Source organism: Haematobia irritans, chromosome 3 (assembly GCF_050003625.1).
Source record: "Haematobia irritans isolate KBUSLIRL chromosome 3, ASM5000362v1, whole genome shotgun sequence".
Lineage (NCBI taxonomy): Eukaryota > Metazoa > Arthropoda > Insecta > Diptera > Muscidae > Haematobia > Haematobia irritans.
The window spans coordinates 151,204,539-151,222,751 of record NC_134399.1 but is presented as its reverse complement, the minus strand read 5'-3'; the positions used below and the strand labels follow the sequence as shown (position 1 = coordinate 151,222,751).

Sequence of the window (18,213 nt, the reverse complement as noted above, 5' to 3'; positions counted from 1 at the left end):
TTTATTCTATAAACAGTAAATAAAATCGTCGCTGTGAAATAAAAAATTAATGACATATATTTTTAAACAATTGAGATAGGACCTAACTGACCATTTTATAGACCATATAATGCCACTGGATTAGTTGTGCAGAAATATATATGGAACCTTAATTTAAATCCCAACAAAAAATCGGAATGTCGATATGTCTCTTGTGAAAAATGTCACAAATTATTCATTTGTATACCCTCCACCATAGGATGGGGGTGTATTAACTTTGTCATTCCGTTTGTAACACATCGAAATATTGTTCTAAGACCCCATAAAGTATATATATTCTGGGTCGTTGTGAAATTCAGAGTCGATCTGAGCATGTCCGTCCGTCTGTTGAAATCACGCTAACTTCCGAACGAAACAAGCTATCGACTTGAAACTTGGCACAAGTAGTTGTTATTGATGTAGGTCGGATGGTATTGCAAATGGACCATATCGGTCCACTTATACGTATAGCCCCCATATAAACGGACCCTCAAATTTGGCTTGCGATTGCTCTAAGAGAAGCAAATTTCATCCGATCCGGCTGAAATTTGGTACATGGTGTTAGTATATGGTATCTAACAACCATGCAAAAATTGGTCCATATCGGTCCACTTTTACGTATAGCCCCCATATAAACGGACCCCCAAATTTGGCGTGCGATTGCTCTAAGAGAAGCAAATTTCATCCGATCCGCCTGAAATTTGGTACATGGTGTTAGTATATGGTATCTAACAACCATGCAAAAATTGGTCCACATCGGTCCATAATTATATATAGCCCCCATATAAACCGGTCCCCAGATTTGGCTTGCGGAGCCTCAAAGAGAAGCAAATTTCATCCGATACGGCGGCTACGTATTAGTATATGGTCTCTAAGAATCATTCAAAAATTGGTCCATATCAGTCTATAATTATATATAGCCCCTATATAAACCGATCCCCAGATTTGAACTCCGGAGCCACTTGGACGAGCAAAATTCATCCGATCCGGTTGAAATTTGCAACGAGGTGTTAATATGTGGCCGCTAATAACCATGCCAAAATCACACAAAAATTGGTCCATATCGATTCATAATCATGCTTGCCACTCGAGCAAAAATAATCTAGCAAAATTTTATTTCTACAGAAGATTTTGTCAAATTTTATTTCTATAGAAAATTTTTGCAAAATTTTATTTCTGTAGAAAATGTTGTCAAAATTTTAATTCTATAGAGAATGTTGTCAAAATTTTAAATCTTTAGAAAATTTTGTAAAAATTTTATTTCTATAGAAAATTTTGTCAAAATGTTATTTCTATAGGAAATTTTGTTAAAATCGCATTTCTATAGAAAATTTTGTCCAAATTTTACTTCTATAAAAAATGTTGTCAAAATTTTATTTTTATAGAAAATTTTGTCAAACTTAATTATATACGTATTAAATCGGCCATTTTAAGTTTAATATATACCACGTATGGACTACGTGGTATATATTACGGTATTAGGAAGTTTTAAGATACCTTGTCATCGGCAACAGTTACCGCAACCCAAGTAATTCGATTGTGGATGACAGTCTTCAGTAGAAGTTTCTACGCAATCCATGGTGGAGGGTACATAAGCTTCGGCCTGGCCGAACTTACGGTCGTATATACTTGTTTATTTATATGTCGAAGACATTTAAAAACAATGAAGAAAAAAATACGACATGGTATATTTTGATAAAAATATATATCAGAACAAGTAAATAAAGTAGAAAGTCGAGCTTGACCGACTATATCATACCCTAAACCATCCCTACTGAATAAGTAAACATAAGCATTTGTGTGGTATCATTGGTATAGGTTTTGGAGATAAACCGCATTGCCATATTTAAGAATATGAAGGGGTACATGTTTATGGGAGTCTTATCACAATCTGAGCAAAAATGTCTGATATTGGGAGCTATAGTTGATTTTGCACCTACAGACTTAGTATACCACTAATGTTGAATCCATTATTAAAAAAGAGGAAATTGCTTAATTAGTTGTGGGTAATAAAACCAAAATTGTAAAAATCGGGCAATATTAGCTACATGTAAGTCTAAAAACGATCGGCTAGTACATCAAAATTTGAAATTTGGGTATCATTGGTTAATAAATAAGAGTATTATGGCCACAATCGCTGTAGAGGTTATTCTATTTAAAAAACTGTCAAAAAAAAACAAATTTTCAAGAAAAATTTAATTAATTAATATTTAATAAAAATAAAAACAATAATTTAAAAAATAGAGAGTATCAAAAGGATTCAAACTCGGACCTCAAGATATGACTTTAATACTGGTTTTAATAATAGGAATCACTTTTGGTCTACACAGGTATGTTATTATTTTTAAATCCCAGGTAATATTACAAGTAGTAGTTTTTGATTACTGGTATTACTGGAAGAATCACTAGTGCTTACCCAGTTTTTGCTGGATACATATAAGTCTGAGCCAGTTTGTATAATACAGGGTGTGGCTAAAGTTATTATATGATGTAAAACAATTGTAACTTCTTTGCTTGCGAGTATTTAACTTTTTCTTTTTTTCTATTTCAGAAATTAAACTTGGGAGAATATTTAAAAATGGAACGCTATACAATTGCGCAAAGAACTAAGATTGTTTTTCTATTCATTGAAAATCATCGTTCGATAAGTAATACTCAACGTGCATACAGAAGATTTTATGGTGTAAGAACTGCTCCAACGGGTCCAACCATTCGTTCGTTGGTGAAGAATTTTGCTGAATATGGGACTGTCGGAGATTCAAGACGTACGGGCAGACCTCGAACTGGCAGATCGGCCGAAAATATTGTTGCTGTGCGACAGAGCGTCGAAGAAAATCCGGAGACATCAACAAGAAGACGATCTTCCCCGCTGCAGCTTTCTGACCGCACTCTTTGGCGAATTTTAAAACGCGATTTGCACCTTTTCCCTTACAAAATCCAACTAGTCCAAAAACTAAATCCTGAGGACTTCGTATTGCGCTTGGAATATGATCTAGCATAAATCTGATTGATCAAAATGAAAATTTTTTGTCAAATTTGAGATCGCCAGATTTGAATGCACGGGATTTTTTTTTGTGGGGCTATCTCAAAGACAAAGTTTATGTGAATAAGCCCCAAACCTTGCAGCAACTAAAGGACAACATTCAAGAAGAAATTGATCGTATACCACAAGAAACACTCAACAAAGTTATGGAAAATGCCATAAAAAGAGCACATTTTTACGTTAGAGAAAACGGTTCTCATTTAACTGATATTACTTTTCATAATTAATGTAAAAAAATAACATAAAATAAACTTTCTTTTTATCATAATTTTTTGTTTGTTTTTTTTTTTCATTCCATTCAATAGTTATTTAAAAAACAAATCATATAGTTACTTTAGCCGCACCCTGTATTTTGCAGGTATGATTGACACCACAGATGGTTACCTTGTGCAAATTTGAGTACGATCAGTTAAGAAATCGGGCTTCTATGGTCAAAAATAAGGTTGTTAGGGCAAATTTGGCAAAATCGGGCGATACATATATATGGGAGCTATATTTATATCTGAAGCGATTTCAATAAAATTTTGCACATATTGTTAGTACCATAAAAGATTAGAGTAAGCCAAGTTTGAGTAAGATCGCTTTATAAAAAAGATTTTTATGGCCAAATTTGGGAAAGTCGGGCGATACATATATATGGGAGCTATACTAAATTTGAACCGATTTCGATGAAATTTTGTAGACTTGAAAAAGTCATGAAAAAGATTACATTGAAGACGATCGGTTAGTAAAAAAGTGCAATGTGACCCAATTTGTCGAAATCGGGCGATACATATATATTGGGGCTATATCTAAGTTTGATCTGATTTCCAAAATAGCGTTCGTTCTTGTGCCCAAAAAACAACCTGTAGCAAATTTCATCAAAATCGGTTAATAATTGCGACCGGAATCCTGTGAACAACAAATACATGGACAGACGGACGGACACCAAGAGCTAGATCGATTCAGGAGGTGATTCTGAGTCGATCGGTATATATTTTATGGGGTCTAAAATCAAGATTTCTGGTAGGCACATTTTTGGCAGATTAAAGTTATTATACCCTGACTACTATGTGGCTTGGGGTATACAAATTATTCAAAATTTTATTAGGTTTTCAATTGATAGTTTGAATTTTTTTATCGGTTTGATATTTGATAAAAAAAATGTAGCGATATAAACGATGAAATGTTCGAGTATTTTTATCAATAATATGTGGAATTGATACTATTAAGATACTGAAAAGAAAATGCCAAATACCAATCTCGCAAACCTGACTATACATATGTTTCAGTGTTGGCCACTATAAATAATTACGAACCTGTATGCCAAGTAAACCCGATTATATTGTTTGTTCACAAACTGATCACTTTGGAATGGCTTCTCATCGGAAAAAATGAAGTTCGATAGCTGGTCACTATTGTGCAAGCGGAGCAACTCCTTGGCTCTTGCCAGTCTAACTTTTTGTTGTTAGATTAGGTTAGATGGCAGCCCGATGTATTAGGCTCACTTAGACTATTCAGTCCATTGTGATACCACATTGGTGAACTTCTTTCTTATCACTGAGTGCTGCCCGATTCCATGTTAAGCGCAATGACAAGGGACCTCTTTTGTATAACCGAGTCCGAACGGCGTTCCACATTGCAGTGAAACCACTTAGAGGTGGGATAATCCACCGCTGAAAAACTTTTTGGTGTTCGGTCGAAGCAGGAATCGAACCCACGACCTTGCATATGCAAGGCGGGCATGCTAACCATTGCACCACGGTGGCCCATTTTTGTTGTTGATCGGTGAGCTCTTGTACTTTTTGGAACTTTAGTCTGTTCTCGCCATACGTTCAAATGACGTGTACGTTTTCTAGCAATGCGGCTTGGATTTCGTTCAAAGCTGGTGTTAGTTTCTCGGAATATTTCTTTGTTGTTACCGTTTATATATCCACCACCATAGGATTTTGATGGGATTATAATAAATTTGCCATTCTGTTTGTATCACTGCTGTGGAGTCGGAGCCGGAGTCTTGGAGTCGGAGTCTGAAGATTTTGCTGGAGTCGGAGTCGGAGCCGGAGTCGTAGAAATTTTGCTCGACTCCGACTCCGGCGAAACAAACTTTGAAAAACACTTCCTATCCTATCCTATCGAACAACGAAAACAGATGTAATGGATTATAAGCCATTAAAAGTGTATTTATATGGGTGAAATTTCACGGTGATATAAAATGTTGGTTTTATTAGAATATGGACTGAATTGATCAATTTTATTGCCCATTTTTAACATATTAAAATATCGATTTTTGACCATATATGTACTCTTGATAAATGTGTAATTTTAAGGCAATATAGCAGTAGAACCTAACGTTCTTAAATTTTGGTAGGCATGTCGAGTTCGAAGATGGGTCATACCGGACAATTTTGTGATATAGCACCTAAATATAAACCCATCTTCCGATTGGTTTTAAGACGTTTTTCCCAGTCTAAAATTTTCATAATATTTGTCAAAATTTTGAATTTAGAGTTATTTGAGATCCATAAATAAATGCGAAAATTTACCGTCGGCCCAGATTTTGTATATGTAGATAATTACTTGAGAAATCTCTATGTACACCCGATGTCCTTGGAAGCTGTACTTTTAAATCTAACCTCTGCCAACGTAACTGCCCAGCTATTCCTGTCATCTGTTGTATGGTAGTGGTTATTTAAAATTCCACCCGTCCATTTTTTACTTTTTTAACATCTAAACTTTCTATCTGATTAGCCCGACATTTTGATTTTTGTGTACTTTTCTTTTTTATATAGATTTATTTTTTATGCCTGTATAGATTAATACCAGGATTTTACTTCTTAAAAGTCTGGAAGCCTAATTATTTTTTTTATTTTTTTTTTTTGTTTTTATAAATACAATTTCTGGAGATTGTTGTTATCTACCCATATTTTGATGTGGTCTCTATATAGTCTTGTGCGTATTTTAATTTATTGGCCTGACATTAAAAAGTAGAGTTCTTTACATCCCTAAAATGCTGAAATTTGTCTTCGAGTCTTAACAAAATTTAAATTTAGGGTTCTTTAGGACATGTAAACACATATGGCAAAATAGAATACTTTTATCGGTCTATTTTTGGAACACTACACCTTAAAATTACAATTGGAATACTGTTAAAATGAGATTTAGGAACACCACCTGGAGTCGACTCCGGAGTCGGAGTAGAGGTTAATAAGAAATGATGGAGTCGGAGTCGAAGCCGGAGTCGAGCAAAATTGACTCGACTCCACAGTCCTGGTTTGTATAACATCGAACACATCGGTTTCTTGATCCGGGAGAAATTCTAAGATGATCTATGATGTCCGTCTGTCTGTTATAATCACGCTTTAGTCTTCAATAAAGAAGTTATCGTACTGAAATTTAGCACAAACTCGACTTTTGTCATGTTCGAAGATGTGCTATATTTGTCCATGTTTCGATTTATCCCCCATATAAAACGATATCCCGATTTGACTTCTTGAGGCTATAAAAGAGGCAATTTTTATTCATTTTACTTCAAAGTGAAAATCTGAAGGTGCTTTAGGTCCCTAAAGAGATATGTTAAATTTGGTTGGAATACAAACCACTCTCCAGTATTGTATACGATTTTCTGGAAATTTGGAATATTGAGGTAGTTTAGGTCCATAATTATACATGTTAAATTTGGTATACATCGGTCTATGCTTGTCATATTAACCGATTTGACTTGAAATAACCCCCATATAGACCAATCTCCTGATTTGTCATCTAGCCATCATGAATGCTGCAATTTTTTATCCAATTTGCTTAAAATTAAAAATCTAGAGGTATATTAATTCAATTAGCAGCTGTGCTAAAATATATGGAATAATTGTTCTACTTCAATCCATTTTTTTTGCGTATACGTGCTCATATTTTCTTAATTTAATAAAGAGAAATAAGTTTTCATATTATTAATTGGAAACCATTTTCTTGATGTATAATCCCATACTGGCTATAAGCCCATATTACTTCATTTATGAATGCAGCAATATGTAAAGCGTTCTTTAAATCAATCTTCAGCATTACACAATCACTTGGAATTATAAAGTGTTTGTAAATCTAATGTTAATCCACAAATTTCAAAAGCACGTAAGGATATCAATTTGAAATTCTGTTTGGAAAATGCAAAAGCAAGCATGTGAAACGTCAATCCCCCACACATATTCCATAAATGTAAGCGCACGTCCATAAAGATTAATTTTGCTTTATTAGGTTAATTGAAATCTAAGTGGTTACTTCAGATTTTACAGTGGCTACTGTGAGAAAATTTTTTCAATAACAATTTGAATTCAAAATCTCGAAGAAGGTTATAAATATTCTGGATTATCACAAGTACGGAAAGCGGTTTGCATGCAATTTATTTAACTTCTGCACGGACAAAAAAGACGGTTTATACCCTGCGCCACACTGTGGAACAGGGTATTATTATTTTATTTATTTATTTATTTATATATTTACAATCATAATGAATTATGAAAATAAACAGGTAATATAGGTGCTAATTTATAATACCCTCAGGTTTTCGACCTGAGGGTATTATAAGTTAGTGCATATGTTTGCAACACCCAGAAGGAGACGAGATAGACACATGGTGTCTTTTGCAAAAATGCTCAGGCTCCTGAGTCGATATAGGCTCCTGAGTCGATATAGCCATGTCCGTCTGTCCGTGAACACATTTTTGTAATCAAAGTCGAGGTCGCAGTTTTAGTCCAATCGACTTCAAATTTGGCAGAAGTATGTGTTTTGGCTCAGAATAGAACCCTATTGATTTTGGAAGAATTCAGTTCAGATTTAGATATAGCTCACAATATATATTTCGCCCGATATGGACTTATATGGCCCCAGAAGCCAGAGTTTTACCCCAATTTGGTTGAAATTTTGCACTAAAGGGAACAATTAGTAGTGTGGTCAATTGTGCCAAATTTTATTGAAATCGGTTCAGATTTAGATATAGCTCCCATATATATGGTTTTCTGATTTTGACAAAAATGGTAAAAATACCAACATTTTCCTTGTAAAATCGCCGCTGCTTAGTCGGCCTGTCTGTCTGTCTGTTGTAATCACGCTACAGTCTTCAATAATGAAGCAATCGTGCTGAAGTTTTGCACAAACCCGTCTTTTGTCTGCAGGCAGGTCAAATTCGAAGATGGGCTATATCGGTCCAGGTTTTTATATAGTCCCCATATAAACCGACCTCCCGATATGGGGTCTTGGGCTTATAGAAATCGTATTTTTTTATCAAATTTGACTGACATTAGAAGTCCAGAGGTATTTTAGGACTATATAAAGAGGTGTGCCAAAAATGGTGAGCATCGGTCCATGTTTTGGTATAGCCCCCATATAGACCGATCTTCCGATTTTACTTCTTGGGCTTACAGATTGGATAAAAGCTACGGCAGTTTATATCCCATTTGCCTAAAATTGGAAATCTAGAGTTATTTTAGGACTATAAAGAGGTGTGCCAAAATTGTGAGTATAGGCCCATGTTTTAGTGTAGCCCCCATATAGACCGATCTACCGATTTTATTTCTTGCGCTTCTAGAATCCGCAGTTTTTATTACATTTTCCTGAAATTGGAAATCTAGAAGTATTTTAGAACTATAAAGAGGTGGGCCAAAAATTGTGAGCATCGGTCCATGATTTGGTATGGTCCCCATATAAACCGAACTCCCGATTTGGGGTCTTGGTCTTATAGAAACCGTAGTTTTATCCAATTTACCTGAAATTGGAAATCTAGAGATATTTTAAGACCATAAAGAGGTGTGCCACAAATGGTGAGTATCGGTCTATGTTTTGGTATGGTCCCCATATAAACCGAACTCCCAATTTGGGATCTTGGTCTTATAGAAACCGTAGTTCTCATACAGTTTGCCTGAAATTGGAAGTCTTGAGGTGTTTTAGGACCATAAAGAGGTGTGCCGAAAATGGTGAGCATCGGCCCATGTTTTGGTATAGCCCCCATATAGACCGATTTCCCGAATTTTACTTCTTGTGCTTATAGAAACCGTAGTTTTCATCCAATTTGCCTGAAATTGGAAGTCTTGAGGTGTTTTAGGACCATAAAGAGGTGTGCCGAAAATGGTGAGCATCGGCCCATGTTTTGGTATAGCCCCCATATAGACCGATTTCCCGATTTTACTTCTTGTGCTTATAGAAACCGTAGTTTTCATCCAATTTGCCTGAAATTGGAAATCTGGAGGTATTTTCGGACCATAATGAGGTGTGCCAAAATTGTGAGTATCGGCCCATGTTTTGGTATAGCCCCCATATTGACCGATCTCCCGATTTTATTTCTTGTGCTTCTAGAATCCGAAGTTTGTATCCAATTTGCCTGAAATTGGATATCTACAGATATTTTCGGACCATAAAGAGGTGTGCCAAAAACTGTGAGTATCGGTCTATGTGTTAGTATAGCCCCCATAAGAACGATCTCCCGATTTACCTACTTGGGTTTCCAGAAACCGAAGTGTTTATCCGATTTGCCTGATATTGCAAATATTCTGGTATTTTAGGCTCACAAAAACAGGTATCGGATTTAGTTTTTATCGATGCATATAGACCGATTTCACTTTTTGGGGGTATAGAAGGCGCACTGATCATGAAAATTACTTGAAACTCAATATAAAACAAGTAAGGAAAGTCTAAAGTCGGGCGGGGCCGACTATATTATACCCTGCACCACTTTGTAGATCCAAATTTTCGATACCATATCACATCCGTCAAATGTGTTGGGGGCTTTATAAACGTTTGTCCAAATACATTCATTTAAATTCACTCAATCTGGACAGAATTTGATAGACTTCTACAAAATCTATAGACTCAAAATTTAAGTCGGCTAATGCACTAGGGTGGAACACAATGTTAGTAAAAAAATATGGGAAACATTTAAATGTGAAGCAGTTTTAAGGAAACTTCGCAAAAGTTTATTTATGATTTATCGCTCGATATACATGTATTAGAAGTTTAGGAAAATTAGAGTAATTTCTACAACTTTTCGACTAAACAGTGGCGATTTTACAAGGAAAATGTTGGTATTTTGACCATTTTTGTCGAAATCAGAAAAACATATATATGGGAGCTATATCTAAATCTGAACCGATTTCAACCAAATTTGGCACGCATAGCTAGAATGCTAATTGTACTCTCTGTGCAAAATTTTCACTAAATCGGAGCAAAAAATTGGCCTCTGTGGTCATATGAGTGTAAATCGGGCGAAAGCTATATATGGGAGCTATATCTAAATCTGAACCGATTTCAATAAAATTTTGCACACTTGACTACACTGCTAATTCTACTGCCTGTGCAAAATTTCAACCTAATTGGGGTAAAACTCTGGCTTCTGGGATCGTATTAGTGCATATCGGGCGAAAGATATATACGGGAGCTATATCTAAATCTGAACCGATTTCAATGAAATTTGGCACACTTGACTATAGTACTAATTGTTCTTCTTGTGCAAAATTTTAAGCCAATCAGGGTAAAACTCTGGCTTCTGGGGCCATATAAGTCCATATCGGGCGAAATATATATATGGGAGCTATATCTAAATCTGAACCGATTTCTTCCAAAATCAATAGGGATCTATTCTGAGCCAAGACACATACTTGTGCCAAATTTGAAGTCGATTGGGTGAAAACTGCGACCTAGACTTTGATTACAAAATGTGTTCACGGACAGACGGACAGACGGACATGGCTATATCGACTCAGGAGCCCACCCTGACCATTTTTGCCAAAGACACCATGTGTCTATCTCGTCTCCTTCTGGGTGTTGCAAACATATGCACTAACTTATAATACCCTGTTCCACAGTGTGGAGCAGGGTATAATTACCAGATTTTACTTCTCGGGTGAACATCTACAGATTTAAAATTTCAAATCAAGACGTTATTTTATAGTTTTCTTGCATATTTACAAGAGATGTTAATGATTCCTCTAAAACTCAAATAAAAATGGTTCTTATAAATTTAGAATCTGATATAGTCTTCATAGGTAAAATCTTTAAATATATCTTCAGGAAATGTACTGGATGAACTGCTCGGCTTGATCTGTCATCAAACCCCCCTGAAATTTCAAAGGAAAACCTAATATTTGATTCATGGTGGTGGGTATTTAAGATTCTTCCCGGCCGAACTTACTGCTGTATACGAGTATACTTGTTTTTTATACTTTTGTACGTTTTATTTGTACTGGGTGTTTTGATTGAGACAAATTAAACACAAATAAATTATTCAATAAGCTTCGGCTTCGGTTAATCGGCCCATTGAAGCCTTGAGGCCGATACTGGCTTTGGGGTTTACTTTCATCTTTCATAATAAAATAACACCGTAATATCGTTGTATTTGTGTATCAGTTTGGCTATCATTTCCGTTTTTTTAGTCTTATATCTTATATCTCGAAATTCATTTAGAATTTCAAGAATGTCTATTGTTTACATTCTGATCAAAATATTGGCCTAATACCAACGAATATAACTTTTTTTTTGCAAAATTTTGCAATAAAATATTTTCACAATATTCCTAAAAAAAATTTAAAATAAAGATATCTGAATAAATAGAAAGCACATAACATAATCCTTGCTTTACCGTACGCTGTCATATTTGGAATTTGAGTCCTTCGTTCAAAGTCGTTTGTATCCACAATTTTTCTTTATATAAACCGATGTCTCAATTTTTCAAGGCTTAAGCGTGATTACCACAGATAGATAGACGGGAATCGCTATATCGTCTTAGAATTTCACGCTGATCATGAATATATTTTGTTTATATACTTATCAAAATATTGAATTAATTTAAAGTATTATATGACATTAATGTGAGAACACAAAATTTACACAATATTAAGAAAAAAATATTTAAAAAAGATTTTTAAATATTTGCCATTACAATTAAGGCACTAACATTTTTAATTTGCGAAAATTCCTTTAACGTTGTTTGTATTGTAAGAAAAAGTATAAAGAATAACCATAACCATAAGATTCATAAAGATATATATCAAGCCATTATATTTGTCAGCACTGGCCAGTTCATATGTGAATTAATATCCGAACATCCCACAGTAACATTCGAAGACACATTCCTGCACATGAGAGTATACGCATGATACTTGATATTTCAATTAGGCACCATAATCTCCAAGGACTCTTCATAATAGAACACATGCTTTCTGACCATGACCCTCTTCTCTATTCTCCCTCGGCCACCATACAAAGGGATTATATTCAAACACCCGTAGAAGTTTTGCGATAACAACAACGTAAGTTCATGCGAAATGACCAAGACCAAGAATTACTTCATTTATTTATGCTACATTACAGTTAGCTCCGTTTTGCTTCCTTTAAAAAGCATTCCGATATTGTGGAGGGTTAGTCTGTGAGCGTGTTGCGAAAGTAAGCCAAAGTATGAGTGGTACGAGAGAGTATTAGACTGTGATTAATACTAAAGGTCTATGTTTTGTAAAAAGGCTTATGGTATTAGAGTTTCGTTTTGCTTCAAGGACTACTTTAGCATAATGTACTAACTAAACTACTAAATTTTGTTTTTGTACTAGACAGAGAAATGAATCGGCGAGTTTTTCTATTTGTATTTAACTTAGGTTATTCACTTCTATATGAAGTGTGCTGGAAGAAAAAGGAAGCAGAAAAAATGTATGGAGCATTTTTACATTTTCTTTTGTATCATGGACTATAAGACCAGTATTGGGGTTTTCCCCAAATTAGGGATATATTTTCATAACATTCCAACTACTTCTGGAGATGTTTTTTTTATTAGTATGATATCATACCCTAAACCTCCCCTACTGAATTAGTAAACATAAGCATTTATTGGATATCATTGATATAGGGTTGGGAGATAAAGCGTATTTCTATATAAGAAAATTCTTTATGGGAGCTTAATTACAATCACACCTACACGCAGAAAGGGAATATGATCACCACAACCACACTGAAAAAAAAGCATGCCCGGTTCCAAAGATTTTGTCTTTACTTTAAAAATTTTGGTATTGATTCCGAGCCAAAGACGCGGAGAATACAAGTAAGGATAATTTTAAGACACAATTCTCTTTTAAATTTGGGTTTTGTGTACTTGCTTCCAGGAAGCAAATTTTAATTTTTCGCTTTTCAGCTTTTTTTCGTCGTATGCTATTAACCCTTTCGACCCTAAAGTTGCCTGTGTGGGCAACTTTTTGTGTTTTGAGACTCACTGTCAGCGTTGTTTTTGTTTTTGTTCCTAAAACTGTAACGGTATCGAAAGCTACAAGTGTTTTCTTCAAGTTGAATAACAAATCAGCTAATTTGGTTGTCAATTAGCAAAAATTTTTTTCATTAATACGCAAGTACCTCAAGAAAAAAAATATTTGAGAGTTCAAAAAGAGGTTTTTATACATGGGACTTTTTTAAAAAATTACTACTAAAATGTTGAATGTTTTTATTAAATCTATTGTAGTACATGTCAAATAAAATATTTCTGAAAGTCAAATCTTAGAATTGCAAAAACCAACAGGTGGGAAATTTTTAAAATTGAAAAGTTGCCTGTGGGCAACTTTGGGCAATTGTGGTAGTAAAATTACATATTTTTTAACATAAGACCTGGAGAAAAAAAGGTTTGAAAACAATGATTTTGAAAAAATTTTGAACTTCAATTGGGATGTCCCAGTGACGATAAATGCGGCGATGATGTGGAAAACATATCTGCAGTGCAGTGGGGAATTTGGAAGGAATCGTAAAAAGGGAGGAAGCCACTTCTTAGCAACATATATATATATATATATATATATATATATATATATATATATATATATATATATATATATATATATATATATATATATATATATATATATATATATATATATATATATATATATATATATATATATATATATATATATATATATATATATATATATATATATATATATATATATATATATATATATATATATATATATATATATATATATATGTCCTTCATTTACATATCGTGTATACATGTACAGTAAATCACAATAATTAAAAGTTCAGTTCTCTGAACATAGGGCGATTAAAAAATCTTTCCATTTTGTTTTGTCGTAGGCAATGTGTTTTACTTGGCTCCACGACATATGCTGGCTTACGCACTCGCGTCTTACCGACCTCATCCAGGTATTTCTTGGTCTTCCCGGTCTTCTTTGTCCTTGGGGGTTCCATTGCAGAGTTGATTTAGTGATATCGTTGTCGTTTCTCCTAAGTATGTGGCCGATCCAAGTCCATTTGCGTTTTTTTATGTCATACTCAATTTTGTTGCTGTTGGTTATGTTATGAAGATCGGTGTTGCTAATTGTGTTTGGCCAATAAATACATAATATTCTGCGCAGGCACCGGTTGACAAAGGTCTGCAGTTTATTTATATTTGATTGGGTTAATCCCCATGTAGTGGAACTGTATAATAGGACTGATTTGACACTACAGTCGAAAATGCGGAGTTTGGTTTTCCTGCTGATCCTATTGTTGCTCCATACTTTGTGCAGGGAGTAAAAAGCACTTCTTGCTTTGTTTATACGCGAAATTATGTCATCATCCGTACCCCCGTCTTTGGTGATGACACTTCCCAGATAGTTGAAAGACTCTGTTTCTTCGATGATGGTGCCATTTAGTTTTAGGGTTGAGGCCACGTTTGAGTTTATCCTCATAATTTTGGTCTTCCTTGTGTTAATTTTCAGGCCGATTTTAGCAGCATTTATTGATAACTTTTTTAGTTTATCTTCAATGTCGATGAATCGATGTGCCATCAGACAGATATCATCTGCGTAGTCGATATCGTTTAGACGCTCTGTCTAATTTGGAGCTTCCGTGTTTGTTTGTTCCATCACTTTATCTAGCAGGAGCAAGAATAATATTGGCGAGAGCATGCAGCCCTGTCTGACTCCGCTGGTGGGTGTGAAAGGCAAGCTTTCGGCGTTGTTGAACCGTACCCTACTCTCAGAAGAGTTATAGAGTTCTTGTATAAGTGATATTATTTTTTCCGGGAAACCCTTTTTCGCTAGCGTTTCCTAGAGTGCCTCCCTTGATACAGTGTCGAAGGCGCGTTCGAAGTCGACAAACAGAAGATATAGTGGGGAGTTGAACTCTCTTGATTGTTCTATGATAACCCGCAGGGTGTTTATGTGGTCTGAGCAAGATCTACCCTGTCTGAAACCCGCTTGTTCCTTTCGAAGTATGCTTTCCACGGCGGGGGTGATGCGGTTGAGTAGCAGCGTTGCCATGAGCTTGGCTATGGAGTTTAGTAAGGTTATTCCCCTCCAATGTTTACACTCGCGCAAATCACCTTTTTTTGGGGATTGTTATTACTACTCCTTCCTTCCTTTTTTTTGGTATATTGTTTGTGACCCACGCAGTTCTAATTACCCTGTAAAGTGGCTGGGCTAATGTCGATGCTCCATACTTAAGGAGCTCGGCAGGGATGTCATCGGGACCTGCGGATTTCCCATTCTTGAGCTGTAGTAGCGCGGTTTCGATTTCTTCAGTCGTTGGAGGCTCGATTGAGATGTCCAATATTTCGTTTTGTATATGGTGTTGACGCTGCCATGTACTGCTGTCAAGGGTTCGCTGTTGTTCAATATAGTATTCCCGCCACCGACTGAGTTGTGACATTGGCGATGTTAGAATGTTGCCATCGCTGTCTTTAATTATTTCCGTATTTCTCATGTTGTTACCACCAATTTTCTTTATGGATGCGTAGACCTTGCGCATGTTTCCTGTGTTTGCTGCTTGCTCCATTTCGTCGGCGATGTTGTTGTAATATAAGTTTTTATCGTTCTGTGCTAGTGACTTTACGGTTAAGGATACTCGTCTGTATTCTGCTCTGGTAGCGAGCTTCTCTGCCGTATCCTTGACTCTCATAATTTTGTGTTTTAGTTTTTTCCTCTTCTGTATTTCAGCCCATGTGTTGTCGGTAATCCATGGCTTGCGCCGATTGTTTTTAGTTCCAAGTATATCCTTCGCGGTCTGCTTGCATGTTTCTGCAACTTCTTCCCAGTTTCCATCCTTAATGTTCAACGCTAGACTATTGTTATACATCACCACGGTTGTTGGGTCCTGTAGTTTCAATACGTCATATTTTGCTGTTTGTTTTGTTTGTTTGACCGCCGCAGGCCTTAGACGGAAAGTTCCCACTAGTAGTTGGTGGTCGCTATCCATATCAGCGCCTCTACGGGTTTTTACGTCCTCCAAGGAGCCTGCGAATAGCTTGCTTACTAACACATGGTCTATGTGATTTCGAGTACGGCAGTCAGGTGATTCCCAGGTGTATTTGTGAATGTCCTTATGGATGAAACTTGTACCTCCTATGAAGAGGTTATGTCGTGTGCAGAAATCGATGAGACGTTCGCCGTTATCGTTGCGAGTAGGCCCGAGTCCTTCTCTGCCCAACAACATGCTAGTGGATTAGCAATATTGACGCTTTATAATTTTTTACACCGCCAATTAAATTGACATGGGTTAAAGAAAAAAAAACATTTTCGTGAGTCACGCGTGATTCACGTGCAGCCGTGAATGAAATTTAAACGAAATCTCGTGAATGAAATTTAAACGAAACCTCGTGAATGTGCGTGAACGGGATTAAAGAAAAATGTGTGGCGCGTGAGTAAAAATCAAATTGTGTTCGTGATTGTGAGTGAGTAAACTTTCTCCAAAATCACGCTCCCGATAAAAATTTACTTTCACGATCCAACCCACGCTCACGATCCAACTCACGCTCAAGATAAAATTCACGTTAACAATAAAATTCATATTAAAATAAAAATTCGCACTAACGGTAAAACAGACACAAAAAGTCACAATCACGAACAAATGCACGTTCACGATTAAATTGAAGCTCACCGATTTTAATCACCTTTACATATTTAATCACGCTTAAGATTTCAATAGCGTGAGTCACGAGAAATTTCGTTAATTACCAGAATTTTATTGAGCCACGAAAATTGTCGAGTTCCGAAAATATTCGTGACTTACGAGATTTGTCGTGAATTACGGAAATTGTCGTGAATCGTGCGAAAGCGTGAGACATAAACATTGTTCATGTGTGAGCGTGTGCGAGTATGACTTTTCATTTCGTGGCCGTGAATTCTTACCCACATGGCATGCGTGAGTACAAATATTTCTTCGTGAATGTGTTTGAGCGTGATCGAAATTCCACTCACGCGCGCATCTAAGTATATATTTACTGTAAAATAACAAAAAACTTAACAAAAATCCAATAAAACGTAATACGTCTATCATTACAAATCAAAATAGTTTGTAGTCACAATTGCCCAAAGTTGCCCACAGGCAACATTCTCTACCGCCTAAACGAATGAGCGTGGCGACCCGAAATTTTGGCTAGACGCTTCTTAAATGACTTCAACATGATTAAAAGTAAAAAAAAAATTTTGCGATACCTACAAAAATTCGGGGTCGAAAGGGTTAAAGTCCTTTAAAAACGAGTTAACGACAACTTTATTTTCCTAATTAAGACTCGACTTTCAGTAGAAATTAGGCTATGTTTCAAGTAAAAAACGTCTTTAAAATAAAGTGCTGAAAAACATGTCCTATATTTGAACGATTTTTTGCTTTGTAGTCAAGATGCAAAAAGACAACAAATTTAAAGACAAATTCATTAAATTTAAAGAATCTTTCTGAATTATTAAAGCCAAATTGACCTTAGCCCAAACATTTTTATACCCACCACCATAGAATGGTGACGGGGGTATAATAAGTTTGTCATTCCGTTTGTAACACATCGAAATATCGATTTCCGACTATATAAAGTATATATATTCTTGATCAGGGAGAAATTCTAAGACGATATAACGATGTCCGTCTGTCCGTCTGTCCGTCTGTCTGTCTGTCTGTCTGTCTGTTGTAATCACGCTACAGTCTTCAATAATGAAGCAATCGTGCTGAAATTTTGCACAAGCTCGTCTTTTGTCTGCAGGCAGGTCAAGTTCGAAGATGGACTATATCGGTCCAGGTTTTGATATAGTCCCCATATAAACCGACCTCCCGATTTGGGGTCTTGGGCTTATAGAAATCGTAGTTTTTATCCAATTTACCTGAAATCTGGAGGTATTTTATGACCATAAAGAGGTGTGCCAAAAATGGTGAGTATCGGTCCACGTTTTGGT

The 18,213-nt window shown here is 35.7% G+C and overlaps 1 protein-coding gene across 1 annotated transcript; it reads right to left on the bottom strand.

Moving 5' to 3' along the window:
* Positions 1-11,303: 11,303 nt before the first annotated feature.
* On the bottom strand, positions 11,304-16,486 carry LOC142231248 (uncharacterized). The gene is made up of 2 exons (XM_075301866.1): positions 15,458-16,486; positions 11,304-11,378 (listed from the first exon to the last, which is right to left on the bottom strand). Exons 1-2 carry the CDS (start codon positions 16,484-16,486, stop codon positions 11,304-11,306), a joined length of 1,104 nt encoding a protein of 367 aa, XP_075157981.1.
* Positions 16,487-18,213: the final 1,727 nt, after the last annotated feature.